This window comes from Salmo salar, chromosome ssa05 (assembly GCF_905237065.1).
Source record: "Salmo salar chromosome ssa05, Ssal_v3.1, whole genome shotgun sequence".
Taxonomy (NCBI): Eukaryota; Metazoa; Chordata; class Actinopteri; order Salmoniformes; family Salmonidae; genus Salmo; species Salmo salar.
In genome coordinates, this window is record NC_059446.1 from 5,285,401 (window position 1) to 5,305,223 (window position 19,823).

Sequence of the window (19,823 nt, forward strand, 5' to 3'; positions counted from 1 at the left end):
AGGCCTGTAACTGGACCGTAGTAAGTTGGTCTGTCTGGCCGGTCGAGGCCTGTAACTGGACCGTAGTAAGTTGGTCTGTCTGGCCGGTCGAGGCCTGTAACTGGACCGTAGTAAGTTGGTCTGTCTGGCCGGTCGAGGCCTGTAACTGGACCGTAGTAAGTTGGTCTGTCTGGCCGGTCGAGGCCTGTAACTGGACCGTAGTAAGTTGGTCTGTCTGGCCGGTCGAGGCCTGTAACTGGACCGTAGTAAGTTGGTCTGTCTGGCCGGTCGAGGCCTGTAACTGGACCGTAGTAAGTTGGTCTGTCTGGCCGGTCGAGGCCTGTATCTGGACCGTAGTAAGTTGGTCTGTCTGGCCGGTCGAGGCCTGTAACTGGACCGTAGTAAGTTGGTCTGTCTGGCCGGTCGAGGCCTGTAACTGGACCGTAGTAAGTTGGTCTGTCTGGCCGGTCGAGGCCTGTAACTGGACCGTAGTAAGTTGGTCTGTCTGGCCGGTCGAGGCCTGTAACTGGACCGTAGTAAGTTGGTCTGTCTGGCCGGTCGAGGCCTGTAACTGGACCGTAGTAAGTTGGTCTGTCTGGCCGGTCGTGGCCTGTAACTGGACCGTAGTAAGTTGGTCTGTCTGGTTGGTCGAGGCCTGTAACTGGACCGTAGTAAGTTGGTCTGTCTGGCCGGTCGAGGCCTGTATCTGGACCGTAGTAAGTTGGTCTGTCTGGCCGGTCGAGGCCTGTAACTGGACCGTAGTAAGTTGGTCTGTCTGGCCGGTCGAGGCCTGTAACTGGACCGTAGTAAGTTGGTCTGTCTGTCTGGCCGGTCGAGGCCTGTAACTGGACCGTAGTAAGTTGGTCTGTCTGTCTGGCCGGTCGAGGCCTGTAACTGGACCGTAGTAAGTTGGTCTGTCTGTCTGGCCGGTCGAGGCCTGTAACTGGACCGTAGTAAGTTGGTCTGTCTGTCTGGCCGGTCGAGGCCTGTAACTGGACCGTAGTAAGTTGGTCTGTCTGTCTGGCCGGTCGAGGCCTGTAACTGGACCGTAGTAAGTTGGTCTGTCTGTCTGGCCGGTCGAGGCCTGTAACTGGACCGTAGTAAGTTGGTCTGTCTGGCCGGTCGAGGCCTGTAACTGGACCGTAGTAAGTTGGTCTGTCTGGCCGGTCGAGGCCTGTAACTGGACCGTAGTAAGTTGGTCTGTCTGGCCGGTCGAGGCCTGTAACTGGACCGTAGTAAGTTGGTCTGTCTGGCCGGTCGAGGCCTGTAACTGGACCGTAGTAAGTTGGTCTGTCTGGCCGGTCGAGGCCTGTAACTGGACCGTAGTAAGTTGGTCTGTCTGGCCGGTCGAGGCCTGTATCTGGACCGTAGTAAGTTGGTCTGTCTGGCCGGTCGAGGCCTGTAACTGGACCGTAGTAAGTTGGTGTCTGTCTGGCCGGTCGAGGCCTGTAACTGGACCGTAGTAAGTTGGTCTGTCTGTCTGGCCGGTCGAGGCCTGTAACTGGACCGTAGTAAGTTGGGTCTGTCTGGCCGGTCGAGGCCTGTAACTGGACCGTAGTAAGTTGGTCTGTCTGGCCGGTCGAGGCCTGTAACTGGACCGTAGTAAGTTGGTCTGTCTGGCCGGTCGAGGCCTGTAACTGGACCGTAGTAAGTTGGTCTGTCTGGCCGGTCGAGGCCTGTAACTGGACCGTAGTAAGTTGGTCTGTCTGGCCGGTCGAGGCCTGTAACTGGACCGTAGTAAGTTGGTCTGTCTGGCCGGTCGAGGCCTGTAACTGGACCGTAGTAAGTTGGTCTGTCTGGCCGGTCGAGGCCTGTAACTGGACCGTAGTAAGTTGGTCTGTCTGGCCGGTCGAGGCCTGTAACTGGACCGTAGTAAGTTGGTCTGTCTGGCCGGTCGAGGCCTGTAACTGGACCGTAGTAAGTTGGTCTGTCTGGCCGGTCGAGGCCTGTATCTGGCCTGTATCTGGCCTGTAGTAAGTTGGTCTGTCTGGCCGGTAAAGGCCTGTAACTGGACTGTAGTAAATGTGACAGATAGACAAGACCTTATATTCTGGTTCATCACCAGAGTGCCATGGCCAGCCATCTGCTCAGTAAAACACGTGTGTTTGAGAGAATATATTTCTACGTGTGTGTGTGAGCGCATAGGTGTGTAGTCTTTTGCCTGCGAGAAGATGTGTGTGTGTGTGTGTGTGTGTGTGTGTGTGTGTGTGGGCACATACATCTTCCTCTATGAATTTAAAGTGACTCATTCAGGAGACATTGTGCCTGGAACCAAAGCAAAGCTCTCGGTCTCTCTGCCTGCATGTCTCTCAATTTCCATCTCTTTAAAGGAATTGTCAATAAAACGTCTTTCTCCAGTCAGATCTACCCTGACGCTGTCGTCACCCTGTAAGCACCAGCCTTGCTCCACAAGCCAAGGCATTGTCCTTAGCAAAACACCATGATATTGAACATGAAAACACTTAGTTTGCCTTCCTTCATCCAAACCCAGCCTTGATCTGCCTTCCGTCCATCCAGCCAGCCCTCTACTCCCTGCTTCCTCCGTCCATCCAGCCCTTTACTCCCTGCTTCCTCCGTCCAGCCCTCTACTCCCTGCTTCCTCCGTCCGTCCGGCCAGCCCTCTGCTTCCTCCGTCCGTCCGGCCAGCCCTCTGCTTCCTCCGTCCGTCCGGCCAGCCCTCTGCTTCCTCCGTCCGTCCGGCCAGCCCTCTGCTTCCTCCGTCCGTCCGGCCAGCCCTCTGCTTCCTCCGTCCGTCCGGCCAGCCCTCTGCTTCCTCCGTCCGTCCGGCCAGCCCTCTGCTTCCTCCGTCCGTCCGGCCAGCCCTCTGCTTCCTCCGTCCGTCCGGCCAGCCCTCTGCTTCCTCCGTCCGTCCGGCCAGCCCTCTGCTTCCTCCGTCCGTCCGGCCAGCCCTCTGCTTCCTCCGTCCGTCCGGCCAGCCCTCTGCCTCCTCCGTCCGTCCGGCCAGCCCTCTGCTTCCTCCGTCCGTCCGGCCAGCCCTCTGCTTCCTCCGTCCGTCCGGCCAGCCCTCTGCTTCCTCCGTCCGTCCGGCCAGCCCTCTGCTTCCTCCGTCCGTCCGGCCAGCCCTCTGCTTCCTCCGTCCGTCCGGCCAGCCCTCTGCTTCCTCCGTCCGTCCGGCCAGCCCTCTGCTTCCTCCGTCCGTCCGGCCAGCCCTCTGCTTCCTCCGTCCGTCCGGCCAGCCCTCTGCTTCCTCCGTCCAGCCCTCTGCTCCCTGCTTCCTCTAGCCCAGCCCTCTACTCCCTGCTTCCTCTAGCCCTGCCGTAAAAACACACATGCGTATGTAGTGATTAAAACACAGCATATCTGTTCTGATGGAGATGTACAGTTTAACAAGTGGTATTAAAGGGTCTTCTTAAAGATGGAGATGTAGATTTTAACCCATCAAGGGCTTGTAACAGTCTCTTTCTAGTCTTTACAGTGGAAAAGGATTTCACTTCAACCAAACCCACCAATAATAATATCTTGTAGATATTTCAATAGGTGAACGTTCAGACAGAGCTGTGGGGGGTGTGTGGAGGGTCTTGCGGTCACGGTGTGTGTGTGTGGTTGCACCCAACGGTCGAACCCACGTGCTTTTCCCATGTGGCCGTCACCTACCCAGTACGGCATTCCTCACAGTCCCAGTACGGCATTCCTCACAGTCCCAGTACGGCATTCCTCACAGTCCCAGTACGGCATTCCTCACAGTCCCAGTACACGCGCACCTTAACACACAACTATTCTAATAATATAAACAATCACCACTCCCAGTTAAGCACCTTGTAATGACAGGTTTAAAGTGGTCTGGGTCTGAATATGGTGGTAGAGGTGAGGACTAGCCCAGTGTGTCTGAATATGGTGGTAGAGGTGAGGACTGGCCCAGTGTGTCTGTGAATATGGTGGTAGAGGTGAGGACTAGCCCAGTGTGTCTGTGAATATGGTGGTAGAGGTGAGGACTAGCCCAGTGTGTCTGTGAATATGGTGGTAGAGGTGAGGACTAGCCCAGTGTGTCTGTGAATATGGTGGTAGAGGTGAGGACTAGCCCAGTGTGTCTGTGAATATGGTGGTTGAGGTGAGGACTAGCCCAGTGTGTCTGAATATGGTGGTAGAGGTGAGGACTAGCCCAGTGTGTGTGAATATGGTGGTAGAGGTGAGGACTAGCCCAGTGTGTCTGTGAATATCGTGGTAGAGGTGAGGACTAGCCCAGTGTGTGTGAATATGGTGGTAGAGGTGAGGACTAGCCCAGTGTGTGTGAATATGGTGGTAGAGGTGAGGACTGGCCCAGTGTGTGTGAATATGGTGGTAGAGGTGAGGACTGGCCCAGTGTGTCTGTGAATATGGTGGTAGAGGTGAGGACTGGCCCAGTGTGTCTGTGAATATGGTGGTAGAGGTGAGGACTAGCCCAGTGTGTCTGTGAATATGGTGGTAGAGGTGAGGACTAGCCCAGTGTGTGTGAATATGGTGGTAGAGGTGAGGACTAGCCCAGTGTGTGTGAATATGGTGGTAGAGGTGAGGACTGGCCCAGTGTGTGTGAATATGGTGGTAGAGGTGAGGACTGGCCCAGTGTGTCTGTGAATATGGTGGTAGAGGTGAGGACTGGCCCAGTGTGTCTGTGAATATGGTGGTAGAGGTGAGGACTAGCCCAGTGTGTGTGAATATGGTGGTAGAGGTGAGGACTAGCCCAGTGTGTGTGAATATGGTGGTAGAGGTGAGGACTAGCCCAGTGTGTGTGAATATGGTGGTAGAGGTGAGGACTGGCCCAGTGTGTGTGTGAATATGGTGGTAGAGGTGAGGACTGGCCCAGTGTGTCTGTGAATATGGTGGTAGAGGTGAGGACTAGCCCAGTGTGTGTGAATATGGTGGTAGAGGTGAGGACTAGCCCAGTGTGTGTGAATATGGTGGTAGAGGTGAGGACTGGCCCAGTGTGTCTGTGAATATGGTGGTAGAGGTGAGGACTGGCCCAGTGTGTCTGTGAATATGGTGGTAGAGGTGAGGACTGGCCCAGTGTGTCTGTGAATATGGTGGTAGAGGTGAGGACTAGCCCAGTGTGTGTGAATATGGTGGTAGAGGTGAGGACTAGCCCAGTGTGTGTGAATATGGTGGTAGAGGTGAGGACTGGCCCAGTGTGTGTGAATATGGTGGTAGAGGTGAGGACTGGCCCAGTGTGTCTGTGAATATGGTGGTAGAGGTGAGGACTGGCCCAGTGTGTCTGTGAATATGGTGGTAGAGGTGAGGACTGGCCCAGTGTGTCTGTGAATATGGTGGTAGAGGTGAGGACTGGCCCAGTGTGTCTGTGAATATGGTGGTAGAGGTGTGTTGAGTTTTATCCACCCTTCTCTCTCCTCCATCTGTCTCTCTCCTCCATGTCTCTGTACCACCCTCTTTCCTGAAGTGTACCAGACAGCAGAAGGGAGAAATGTGTGTTTCTGTAGTACATTCCGAGATTGATTTATACAGGGATGCAAACGAGTCACCTTTTGGCGAAATTTGTGGTTTTGAATCCAAAATTGGTGACCTATGTGATTCGTGTAGATAAAAAAAAAAATATATATATATATATTTTTGGGGGTTGTCTTTGGATCACTCCTGGCTGTAAGCGAACGAGTGATGCACGTTTGGAGCAATCAGCCAATCGTTCACAGAAGTACACGACTGGAGAGGAGAGAGAACCAATTTGCTCGTTACAGCGTCAGTGTGGGCTCTGGAAAGACGGCATGGAGTAGAGAGGCAGTTTGCCAGTTACAGCGTCAGTGTGGGCTCTGGAAAGACGGCATGGAGTAGTGAGGCAGTTTGCCAGTTACAGCGTCAGTGTGGGCTCTGGAAAGACGGCATGGAGTAGTGAGGCAGTTTGCCAGTTACAGCGTCAGTGTGGGCTCTGGAAAGACGGCATGGAGTAGTGAGGCAGTTTGCCAGTTACAGCGTCAGTGTGGGCTCTGGAAAGACAGCATGGAGTAGAGAGGCAGTTTGCCAGTTACAGCAGCGCGTCCCCTGAACGATAACAATGAGGTAGGTGAGAAGCCTGGCCACGGAGACAGGGGTGAGAATGTGATGAAGCATTCTTCATGTGAGCTGTAACCGAGAAACAACTGGCATTGGTAAAGTTTGAGGTGAGGGAGAAAGTGTAGTGGAACAAGTTTTGTTAGTATCTTGTTAGCTGGATGGAATTCTCCGTTAGCTAGCCAGAGGAATGTGTTAAATATCTTGTTAGCTGGATGGAATTCTCCGTTAGCTAGCCAGAGGAATGTGTTAAATATCTTGTTAGCTGGATGGAATTCTCCGTTAGCTAGCCAGAGAAATGTGTTAAATATCTTGTTAGCTGGATGGAATTCTCCGTTAGCTAGCCAGAGGAATGTGTTAAATATCTTGTTAGCTGGATGGAATTCTCCGTTAGCTAGCCAGAGGAATGTGTTAAATATCTTGTTAGCTGGATGGAATTCTCCGTTAGCTAGCCAGAGGAATGTGTTAAATATCTTGTTAGCTGGATGGAATTCTCCGTTAGCTAGCCAGAGAAATGTGTTAAATATCTTGTTAGCTGGATGGAATTCTCCGTTAGCTAGCCAGAGAAATGTGTTAAATATCTTGTTAGCTGGATGGAATTCTCCGTTAGCTAGCCAGAGAAATGTGTTAAATATCTTGTTAGCTGGATGGAATTCTCCGTTAGCTAGCCAGAGAAATGTGTTAAATATCTTGTTAGCTGGATGGAATTCTCCGTTAGCTAGCCAGAGAAATGTTGAGCAACATCAGCCAACGTAAACTCCAATATTTGATCAGTTATGGTATGAAAATTAGCTGGCTAATAAAGTCAGACAAAATTGCTAGCTAACGTTACAACATCAGATTGAGAGAATTAGGTGAAAAATGAGGTGTTGCTTGTTAAACAAGTGGATTCAGGGATTAAGTGTAGCTGGGCCGGGCTTAAACTGGATGCTACTATAGAGGTGAAAGGAACACCACACTAGAGGTCGATAGATTATGATTTTTCAACGCCCATACCGATTATTGGAGGACCCAAAAAAAAGCCGATACCGATTAATCTGCTTTTTTAAAATATATTTTTATTATTTGTAATAATGATAATTACAACAATACTGAATGAACACTTAGGTACAAGTTGGAGCAAAGACGGTCCTTTTTCGCGAATGCGCACCGCATCGATTATATGCAACGCAGGACAGGCTAGATAAACTAGTAATATCATCAACCATGTGTAGTTAACTAGTGATTATGATTGATTGTTTTTTATAAGATAAGTTTAATGCTAGCTAGCAACTTACCTTGGCTTCTTACTGCATTCGTGTAACAGGCAGGCTCCTCGTGGAGTGCAATGTAAAGCAGGTGGTTAGAGCGTTGGACTAGTTAACCGTAAAGTTGCAAGATCGAATCCCCGAGCTGACAAGGTAAAAATCTGTTATTCTGCCCCCTGAACAAGGCAGTTAACCCACTGTTCCTAGGCCATCATTGAAAATAAGAATGTTCTTAATTGACTTGCCTAGTTAAATAAAGGGGGTTTTTTTATCGGCAAATTGGTGTCCAAAAATACAGTTTACCGAATGTGATAACTTGAAATCGGCCCTAATTAATCGGCCGTTCCGATTAATCGGTCGACCTCTACACCACACACTTTCCCTCTTTCTCACTTTTTCAATACAGTGGATATAAAGGGGTATACCAGGTGTACTCTCTGCCTGAAAGAGATCAATTATGCCAACAAAGGGTATCATGCTCTGCTGGTACATTGTAGAACAGACATCCACAGGCAGAAAGTGTACAATGTAATAATGTGCAGTGTAGCCCAAATATATTGCTTCTGTTGTGTTGAACTTGACAGTAACACTGTGTGTGAGGGGGGGGATTAATATATATTTTTTACTCAGTGGACGTTATTTTTTCCACACATGTAGTCTTGTGCACTTGATCGATGGCCACTATAATAGAACAACAATAGAATGGCTGTTTGTTTCATTCTATTTCTACTTTAAGATGTTTTTTTTTCCCCCACTAGTGCAATATTTATGTGTGTGTGGTAACAAGCGTTCTATTATACACGCTGTCGTGGTAACAAGCGTTCTATTATACACGCTGTCGCGGTAACAAGCGTTCTATTATACACGCTGTCGCGGTAACAAGCGTTCTATTATACACGCTGTCGTGGTAACAAGCGTTCTATTATACACGCTGTCGTGGTAACAAGCGTTCTATTATACACGCTGTCGTGGTAACAAGCGTTCTATTATACACGCTGTCGTGGTAACAAGCGTTCTATTATACACGCTGTCGTGGTAACAAGCGTTCTATTATACACGCTGTCGTGGTAACAAGCGTTCTATTATACACGCTGTCGTGGTAACAAGCGTTCTATTATACACGCTGTCGTGGTAACAAGCGTTCTATTATACACGCTGTCGTGGTAACCAGCGTTCTATTATACACGCTGTCGTGGTAACCAGCGTTCTATTATACACGCTGTCGCGGTAACCAGCGTTCTATTATACACGCTGTCGCGGTAACAGGCGTTCTATTGTAAAGGCTGTCGCGGTAACAGGCGTTCTATTGTAAAGGCTGTCGCGGTAACAGGCGTTCTATTGTAAAGGCTGTCGCGGTAACAGGCGTTCTATTGTAAAGGCTGTCGCGGTAACAGGCGTTCTATTGTAAAGGCTGTCGCGGCAACAGGCGTTCTATTGTAAAGGCTGTCGCGGCAACAGGCGTTCTATTGTAAAGGCTGTCGCGGCAACAGGCGTTCTATTGTAAAGGCTGTCGCGGCAACAGGCGTTCTATTGTAAAGGCTGTCGCGGCAACAGGCGTTCTATTGTAAAGGCTGTCGCGGCAACAGGCGTTCTATTGTAAAGGCTGTCGCGGCAACAGGCCTTCTATTGTAAAGGCTGTCGCGGCAACAGGCCTTCTATTGTAAAGGCTGTCGCGGCAACAGGCCTTCTATTGTAAAGGCTGTCGCGGCAACAGGCCTTCTATTGTAAAGGCTGTCGCGGCAACAGGCCTTCTATTGTAAAGGCTGTCGCGGCAACAGGCCTTCTATTGTAAAGGCTGTCGCGGCAACAGGCGTTCTATCACTAGATTTATGGCAACTTAAAAAAAGACAAACTAGCTGTTTGCTGATGTAAGAAGTGATAACAGCGCTGTTGTCAGCAGTGTTGTATGTGCTACGTTGAGCAGGCAGACTGTGTTTTGTGGTTGAGGAACGACACATCTGCTCCTTGAGTGACATGGGGCGTGGCGAGGTCTGTGTGGAAAGAGCGGAGAGCGAGAGAGAGGGACTGAAGTGGCGAAGTGAACTGTAAAAATGGACATTACACGTGGCGTGTCACATTTTTAACAAACCAAACATTCAAAACCTGGTATAGAAGGTAAAGTAAAAACCCAAACCGGTCCCTGCATCAATACCGGTATACTGCCCAGCCCTACACTGAGACTGATCATGTAGATCATATTCTCTGTTTAATTAGTTAACCTGCATTTCCTCCTAGCAGGGATTTATTTGCATGTTTCAGTGCAACAACAACAAAAAAGTGTCACCATTTTTGGGTCCTCACCAGTTTTCATCCCTGTTTATAGCCCTGTAATCTAAAATAATTCCTAGATTGTAAACCACCAAAAAAACACCATTTTTTTCATAGACGGAGTAGATTAAAATGATATGAGATTTCCTAACGAGTTCAGGAAGCCAAGCTAGAGGTCTGTGACGCTCACGGCGATGGAGGGGCCTTTTCTCCAACACTAAATATTACATGTGTAGTTCACAGTTGTAAGGGAGGTGTAGTCTTATATTTAGTAGTTTTATAAATTGATGATGCTATATTTAGAAAAACATGTCATTTCAGGCCTTATTCATAGTTTTGTTGAATAGGAAATTCATCATTTATACCTGAGCTCGTGCCCTCTACAGTGAGCACAACTATCAGGGACCAGAAAGGTGAGATTGGAACCTTCCTGGAAGTACCCAGCATTACTAGTTGTTGTTTATGGCCTCTAATGATAAATAATTACATTTGGGGAATATGTAGATTACATTTTCGATAACTTTTAGTTACATTTTAAGTGTTAACAGGTTAAAGGTTTGGGATCAATTTAAATCCAGCTTTAACAGGCTAACAGTCTGAACAGGTTAAAGATGTGGGATCAATTTAAATCCAGCTTTAACAGGCTAACAGTCTGAACAGGTTAAAGGTGTGGGATGAATTTAAATCCAGCTTTAACAGTCTGAACAGGTTAAAGGTGTGGGATGAATTTAAATCCAGCTTTAACAGGCTAACAGTCTGAACAGGTTAAAGGTGTGGGATCAATTTAAATCCAGCTTTAACAGGCTGAACAGGTTAAAGGTTTGGGATGAATTTAAATCCAGCTTTAACAGGCTAACAGTCTGAACAGGTTAAAGGTGTGGGATGAATTTAAATCCAGCTTTAACAGGCTGAACAGGTTAAAGGTGTGGGATGAATTTAAATCCAGCTTTAACAGGCTAACAGTCTGAACAGGTTAAAGGTTTGGGATGAATTTAAATCCAGCTTTAACAGGCTAACAGTCTGAACAGGTTAAAGGTGTGGGATGAATTTAAATCCAGCTTTAACAGGCTGAACAGGTTAAAGGTGTGGGATGAATTTAAATCCAGCTTTAACAGGCTAACAGGCTGAACAGGTTAAAGGTTTGGGATCAATTTAAATCCAGGCACTAGTCATTAGAGGAACTGCGTCCCGAGTGGTGCCCTATTTCCTAGTGTACTACTTTTGGGCCCTGGTCAAATGTAGTGCACAATATAGGCAAAGGTTTCCATATGATGTGGTGTGTGTGTGTACCATAAAACACATCCCCATATCATACCATCTGTCAGAGAGAGAGAATATATACATCCTTCAGAAACGAGACTGCATGATGAGGTGCTACTGAATATTGGATGAGAGTGGATGGACTGTATCATGTGTTCCCAGGGGTAAAGGTCTGTTGAAGAGGTGTGTATGAACAGCAGGTTGATGTGTGTGTCCTGTGTTTCCAGGGGTAAAGGTCTGTTGAAGAGGTGTGTGTGTGTGTTTGTGTGAACAGCAGACTGATGTGTGTGTCCTGTCTTTCCAGGGGTAAAGGTCCGTTGAAGAATACCTCTGATGTCATCAGTGCTGCTAAGAAGATTGCTGAGGCTGGATCCAGGATGGATAAACTGGGCCGCACCATCGCAGACCAGGTCCATTACACTGTTCCATATCTCTCTCCCTCCCTCCCTCCCTCCCTCCCTCCCTCCCTCCCTCCCTCCCTCCCTCCCTCCCTCCCTCCCTCCCTCCCTCCCTCCCTCCCTCCCTCCCTCTTCCTCCCTCCCTCCCTCTTCCTCCCTCTTTCCCTCCCTCCCTCTTTCCCTCCCTCCCTCTTTCCCTCCCTCCCTCTTCCTCCCTCCCTCTTCCTCCCTCCCTCTTCCTCCCTCCCTCTTCCTCCCTCCCTCTTCCTCCCTCTTCCTCCCTCCCTCCCTCCCTCCCTCTTTCCCTCCCTCTTCCTCCCTCCCTCTTTCCCTCCCTCTTCCTCCCTCCCTCTTTCCCTCCCTCTTCCTCCCTCCCTCTTTCCCTCCCTCTTCCTCCCTCCCTCTTTCCCTCTCTTTCCCCCCCAATCTCTCTTTCCCTCCCAGACGTGTGTGTGTGTGTGTGAAAACACATCTGTCTACCTCTGCTAGGGTTTCATATTTCCTCGGTATTTTACAAATGTTCCATCCTGAGAATATATAACTATTCCTGCAAAAACAGGAAGTGTCATTATAAATCACTTAAATATGTCTGGATTTGATTATAGCTTTTGATTAGCATGAACATTCAAACCTGATGCTACTTGAGCCTGACGAGCCCTACATTAAATACATTGTATGTGCTCAATCCCAAAAAATGCCCAAAACAATTGTCCCGTTATCCGATAGGCTACGTATGATAGATTATAGGCTACCACACATTTACGCACATCAGCAAAAAAAACATGAACGGCCGTTGATGTATGCTCTCCTGGGTAAATAAATTAGTTTCAGCTGCAGTAATCTTTTGGAGTGTGGACTGTATTACTCTACGGTATTATATGGACTGGGATAGTGCACCCTGTTCAAAACATGACACTGGGAGAGAACACACAATGCCATGCTGGACATGTGGCCTGCAAAGTTACAATTGATAGGCTAGTAAATTTGATTTAAACGTTGAAATATAATAGGGTCTATTTTAACTTTTTTTTTAATAATTAGTAGTATGGTGCATTACCTTTTTGATAGTATTTCCCCTAATGCTGTGCGATGTAACGTTGGTATTACCAACTCTCTCTCTTTCTCTCCTTCCTTCCTCACGCTCAACAGCTAAATGAGATGCGTTTCGTTGTCCTTATCGTCTTCATTGTATTGACCTGCATGAATAATATAGGACTGGAATAAGATGCAGACAGCCTTTTGCTTCTACTTCACCAACATTGAATGTTTATGGGTCTGAATAAATAATCGCTTTGGATTAGGCCAGGGAGGCCGGGAGGGGAGGCCTTGTTGCCTGGGCAACACAGGGCCTCCGTACACCTTGCACCCGGGTTTTTGCGTTGTGTAGATACAACATGGGGAGGTAAGCAGTCATCTGTTTTTAAGCCCTTTCTCAATTGGCGTGGAGATGAACGCCAGCCCTTTCCACAGTGGTAGTAGAGACTCCCATATTTCACTGGACAGCTACTGCCCCCTTAAACTGGGAAGCCCCCCAGTCAATTAGATGTTGTCTCGCCTTCGTCACTGGGTGTATGAAGCTTAGGGATTTATCCCAACAAGATGGGCTGTAAACCAGCACACCAAACAAAACTAACCGAAAAGTGTAGACTCCAGCGTTGCATCTGGGATGGTGGAACGTCAGGACTATGACCACTGGACAACATTTACATTTTAGTCATTTAGCAGACGCTCTTATCCAGAGCGACTTACAGTAGTGAATCCATACATTTCATACATTTAATTTCATGCATTTTTTAAATGAATTTTTTGTACTGGCCCCCCGTGGGAATCGAACCCACAACCCTGGCGTTGCACACACCATGCTGGCGTTGCAAACACCATGCTCTACCAACTGAGCCACAGGGAAGACTACCTACAAGGAATGAAGTGATACCTGCAAAGACCACTGTCATAAACAACCAACTCAACAAACTAAAAATCCACATTTCCACCTTACCAGTAAACCCAACTCCACACATCAGGCTCCCTGGGAAGAAAAGGACTACACCTTTTTCTGGGAATATGGAGTAGGTTTTGCTGTCAGGAACAGTAGTACCACCCACAGGAGTCTCAGAGATAATCCTAGCCCTGTGCCTGAACACGGGTGGGACCTGTCCACCTCGTGAGTGTGTATGGCCCCAACACTCAGATCCCTTCAAGAAGCAAAAGACAAGTTGTTTAAACTGGAGGCGACCATAGACAACATCTCTAAACAAGAACACCTCTAACCTGCTTGGCGACTTGAAGAGTCGGCGTAGACCACGACTCATGGGATTGACAAGATAAATGAAAACGGGCAAGCATCTCTTTTAAGTTCTACACATGCCATGACCTATGCATCACACATACTTCCAGACCAAACCCCACCACAAAGTCTCCTGGAGCTACTTAGGACCATGGTCGATGGAACCAGCTGGATCCGATCCTTACGCAACGAGCCGATCTTGTGATATCCTCCAAACCTGCAGTATTCACAGCGCAGGCTGCGACTCAAACACTCTCTCGTGTGCTGTAGATTCTACAGACACACAAGATGGAGTCAAACCAAAAAAGAGCCCCACGCATCGACCTCAGCGAAACAGCTGACCCAGCAAAAACGGCAGCCTGTGCCCTAGAGGAATCCCTCGCCTACTTACCCCAAACCACCTCTACCCAGCAGAAATGGGACCATCTACGAGACATCATCCATAGCTTTAGTTTTTTTCTTTAACCTCTCTTGGGTATGTGGGACGTGACCCTCCCACCTGCGGGACACACTATTCAACAGCCAGTGAAATAGCAGGGCGCCAAATTTATAAAAATCTAAAATCTCATAATTCAAATTTCTCACACATACAAGTATTTTACACCATTTTAAAGATAACCTTCTCGTTAATCCAACGACATTGTCCGATTTCAAAAAGGCTTTACGGCGAAAGCATAACATTAGATTATGTTAGGACATCACCTTGACAAGGAAAACCACACAGCCATTTTCCAAGCAAGAGAGGTGTCACAAAAACCAGAAATACAGCTAAAATTAATCACTAACCTTTAATGATCTTCATCAGATGGCACTCATAGGACTTTTGTTACACAATACATGTATGTTTTGCTCGATAAAGTTCATATTTATATCCAAAATCCCCATTTTACATTGGCGTGTAATGTTCAGAAATGTTTTGCCTCCCAAAACTTACGGTGAATGAGCACATCAATTTACAGAAATATTTACATTACATTTACATTACATTTAAGTCATTTAGCAGACGCTCTTATCCAGAGCGACTTACAAATTGGTGCATTCAATACTCATAAACGTTGATAAAAACTGTAATTCAAAGAATTATAGATACACTTCTCCTTAATGCAACCGCTGTGTCAGATTTCAAAAACTTTACAGCGAAAGCACACTTTGCAATAATCTGAGTACAGTGTTCAGACATGAAACCAAACCCGCCATTTTGTGGAGTCAATAAAACTCAGAAATAATATTATAAATATTCACTTACCTTTGATCTTCATCAGAATGCACTCCCAGGAATCCCAGGTCCACAATAAATGTTTGTTTTGTTCGATAAAGTCCATCATTTATGTCCAAATACCTCTGAGCTCATGTCATTTCCTCACTCATCTGACTCCAGGCCCTCTTGTTCGCTTCAAATTCACAGTAGAAGCATGAAACGGCGTTCTAAAGACTGTTGACATCTAGTGGAAGCCTTAGGAAGTGCAAAATGAACCCTAAGTCACTGTAGTTTGAATAGGGAATCAATTGAAAAAAAATTACAAGCCTCAGATTTTCAACTTCCTAGTTGGATTTTTCTCAGGGTTTTGCCTGCCATATGAGTTCTGTTATACTCAGACATCATTCAAACAGTTTTAGAAACTTCAGTGTTTTCTATCCAAATCTACTAATAATATGCATGTCCTACCTTCTGGGCCTGAGTTGCAGGCAGTTTAATTTGGGCACGCCTTTCATCCGGACGTCAAAATACTGCCCCCTACCCTAGAGAAGTTAAAGCTTTTGTCTAAAAGCTGAGAGTCCAGTGACTGGATTGAAGCCAATTCAACTGAAACCCATCCTGGAAGTAAGAAGGCCCCCACCAACTTCAAAATGTAGCCCCAAACGGCAAGATCCTACATGCCCTCAGAGTGGCGTGGAAGAAATTCCTGCAAACCTCAAGGCACTGTGCTATTGGCTGCAGCTCTGCGATGACCTCATCTGCTTACTCAGGCAACATCAGAGGCATATATGACCGCATCGAAGAACAGCCTAGCCGGTGAAAGGCACTGGAGTCGTCAAGTGTGCTTTTCTTCACCATCTCTACATGCTCCTGTGTCTGTGCTGGTGTTGTCCCTCAGGACATGAGGGTTGCCAGTATTGGTCACCCTGTACAAAAACAAGGGTGACAGAATGGATTGTAACTACTGTGGCTCTGCATCACCAGTAAACTATTTCCTAGAGTTGCACTGAATAGAGTCTGGTTGAAGCTCCACACAGAATTACAGGCAGGGTTCAGATCCAGAACGTCCACCACGGACATTATCTTCTCTCTGAGACAACTCGCCGATCCCATTTTCGTCTCCTAGACGTACTTACAGTTGACCGGGGGGCAGCTCTAGCAGGGCAGAAATTTGACAAATTGACTTGTTGGAATAGATTTCAATCCTATTGACGGTGCCACGTTGAAAATCACAGAGCTCTAAACTAAGGTCATTCTACTGCCAATGTTTGTCTATGGAGATTGCATGGCTGTGTGCTCGATCTTCTACACCTGTCAGCAACGGGTGTGGCTGAAATAGCCGAATCCACTAATTTGAAGGGGTGTCCACATACTTTTGTGTATATATACAGTGTAGATCGACCGATAGATCGTGAACAGGACTAGGTGTTTTTGGATGCATTTTGAATGGAATTGGAGAGAGTGTGGCTGCTCGTGTGCGTACTGATTTTAAAGCAACGGTATCCGAGTGATGGGTTGTTTTAACTCTGCAGCTGCAATAAAATATATATATATATTTAAAACGGGGCTGGGTGTGTGTGTGTGTGTGTGTGTGTGTGTGTGTGTGTGTGTGTGCGGTCTATGCATTGTTCCCAGGAACACAGTTGGTAGAGAAAAAATGTGATTTAGACGTCAGTTTATCATGACCCAGTTTAGATTCAGTTGTCATATTTCTGAACAACAGAGTTGTCTTTCATGTTGTTGTACACACACCTTCTGTTTTAATGTTAAATATGTAGCCTAGCTTCGTAGCATTTCACCCAACGGTTTTACACAAGTGTCACGATATCGGCTTCTGGTTTTGTTCGTTATCCAACAAAAGGTTTTGTTTTGTTGTATCCTTCCTCTGTTGGTATGTAACAGCTGTTCATTATTGATGTACCTAATGTTAGCCTTTGCAGAGGGGTACAGGCCTTGTTGTGTATAGCAATAGGCACCGGTTCTCTTGCCCTCTGACCCGGTTCTCCTGCCCTCTGGCCCGGTTCTCCTGCCCGCTGGCCCGGTTCTCCTGCCCGCTGGCCCGGTTCTCCTGCCCGCTGGCCCGGTTCTCCTGCCCGCTGACCCTGTTAGGGGTCATGTTAAATTTGAATTACCCACATCTCTCTCCAACTCCCTCATACCTGGTTTTTATTTTCATTTTTTGTCATATTGCTTCTCTTATCCCACTTTATTTTATTTTCCCCTCGTAATTCTCCTTCCTCTTTTGTAGTCAGGTGTGTGTGTGTTCAGCTTTACATGCCCTCCTGAGTACTGTGATGCTTTTAGGAACATCCAACACACACACACACACCTATTGGCTTTGAGGCTGGATGGAAGACATCTGCTGTCAACTCAGCTAGATTAGTGCTTTCACCTGTGTTGCCTATTCCCTATATATATAGGGCACTACTGTTGACCAGAGCCCTATTCCCTATATATATAGGACACTACTGTTGACCAGAGCCCTATTCCCTATATATATATAGGGCACTACTGTTGACCAGAGCCCTATTCCCTATATATATAGGGCACTACTGTTGACCAGAGCCCTATTCCCTATATATATAGGGCACTACTGTTGACCAGAGCCCTATTCCCTATATATATAGGGCACTACTGTTGACCAGAGCCCTATTCCCTATATAGGGCACTACTGTTGACCAGAGCCCTATTCCCTATATAGGGCACTACTGTTGACCAGAGCTCTATACCCTATATAGGGCACTACTTCTGACCAGAGCTCTATTCCCTATATAGGGCACTACTGTTGACCAGAGCCCTATTCCCTATATATATATATATAGGGCACTACTGTTGACCAGAGCCCTATTCCCTATATATATAGGGCACTACTGTTGACCAGAGCCCTATTCCCTATATAGGGCACTACTGTTGACCAGAGCCCTATTCCCTATATAGGGCACTACTTCTGACCAGAGCCCTATTCCCTATATAGGGCACTACTGTTGACCAGAGCCCTATTCACTATATATATATAGGGCACTACTGTTACCAGAGCCCTATTCCCTATATATATAGGGCACTACTGTTGACCAGAGCCCTATTCCCTATATAGGGCACTACTGTTGACCAGAGCTCTATTCCCTATATAGGGCACTACTGTTGACCAGAGCCCTATTCCCTATATACATAGGGCACTACTTCTGACCAGAGCTCTATACCCTATATATATATAGGGCACTACTTCTGACCAGAGCTCTATTCCCTATATAGGGCACTACTGTTGACCAGAGCCCTATTCCCTATATATATAGGGCACTACTGTTGACCAGAGCCCTATTCCCTATATATATAGGGCACTACTGTTGACCAGAGCCCTATTCCCTATATATGTATATATAGGGCACTACTGTTGACCAGAGCCCTATTCCCTATATATATATAGGGCACTACTGTTGACCAGAGCCCTATTCCCTATATATATATATAGGGCACTACTGTTGACCAGAGCCCTATTCCCTATATATATAGGGCACTACTGTTGACCAGAGCCCTATTCCCTATATATATAGGGCACTACTGTTGACCAGAGCCCTATTCCCTATATATATAGGGCACTACTGTTGACCAGAGCCCTATTCCCTATATATATAGGGCACTACTGTTGACCAGAGCCCTATTCCCTATATATATAGGGCACTACTGTTGACCAGAGCCCTATTCCCTATATAGGGCACTACTGTTGACCAGAGCCCTATTCTCTATATAGGGCACTACTGTTGACCAGAGCCCTATTCCCTATATAGGGCACTACTTCTGACCAGAGCCCTATTCCCTATATAGGGCACTACTGTTGACCAGAGCCCTATTCCCTATATAGGGCACTACTGTTGACCAGAGCCCTATTCCCTATATAGGGCACTACTTCTGACCAGAGCCCTATTCCCTATATATATAGGGCACTACTGTTGACCAGAGCCCTATTCCCTATATATAGGGCACTACTTGACCAGAGGCCTATGAGGATCTCTGCCTCATGTCATAATGAGCAGTCTACCTCCTGCGTTAGATATTACTGCTGTTTGATATCTTAGATCTCCCATGTAACGCTCTGCCATGTCTATCACCAAGTACAGTGGGGGTAAAAAGTATTTGATCCCCTGCTGATTTTGTACGTTTGCCCACTGACAAAGAAATGATCAGTCTATAATTTTAATGGTAGGTTTATTTGAACAGTGAGAGACAGAATAACAACAAAAATATCCAGAAAAACGCATGTCAAAAATGTTATAAATTGATTTGCATTTTAATGAGGGAAATAAGTATTTGACCCCCTCTCAGAGATTTCTGGCTCCCAGGTGTCTTTTATACAGGTAATGAGCTGAGATTAGGAGCACACTCTTAATTAAAGGGAGTGCTCCTAATCTCACCTTGTTACCTGTATAAAAGACACCTGTCCACAGAAGCAATCAATCAATCAGATTCCAAACTCTCCACCATGGCCAAGACCAAAGAGCTCTCCAAGGATGTCAGGGACAAGATTGTAGACCTACACAAGGCTGGAATGGGCTACAAGACCATCGCCAAGCAGCTTGGTAAGAAGGTGACAACATTTGGTGCGAAAATTCGCAGATGGAAGAAACACAAAAGAACTGTCAATCTCCCTCGGCCTGGGGCTCCATGCAAGATCTCACCTCGTGGAGTTGCGATGATCATGAGAATGGTGAGGAATCAGCCCAGAACTACACGGGAGGATCTTGTCAATGATCTCAAGGCAGCTGGCACCATAGTCACCAAGAAAACAATTGGTAACACATTACGCCGTGAAGGACTGAAATCCTGCAGCGCCCGCAAGGTCCCCCTGCTCAAGAATACATATACATGCCCGTCTGAAGTTTGCCAATGAACATCTGAATGATTCAGAGGACAACTGGGTGAAAGTGTTGTGGTCAGATGAGACCAAAATGGAGCTCTTTGGCATCAACTCAACTCGCTGTGTTTGGAGGAGGTGGAATGCTGCCTATGACCCCAAGAACACCATCCCCACCGTCAAACATGGAGGTGGAAACATTATGCTTTGGGGGTGTTTTTCTGCTAAGGGGACAGGACAACTTCACCGCATCAAAGGGATGATGGACGGGGCCATGTACCGTCAAATCTTGTGTGAGAACCTCCTTCCCTCAGCCAGGGCATTGAAAATGGGTCGTGGATGGGTA

General features: G+C 47.1%; 1 protein-coding gene across 2 annotated transcripts in view; it reads left to right on the forward strand.

Moving 5' to 3' along the window:
• Positions 1–19,823, forward strand: part of ctnna1 (catenin (cadherin-associated protein), alpha 1) — a 247,642-nt gene that overhangs the window by 178,991 nt on the left and 48,828 nt on the right. For both annotated transcript variants that reach the window (XM_045717824.1, XM_045717825.1), the window contains exon 17: positions 11,053–11,158. In XM_045717824.1, the coding sequence (XP_045573780.1) occupies positions 11,053–11,158 (106 nt within the window). The remainder of the gene's footprint in view (positions 1–11,052; positions 11,159–19,823) is intronic.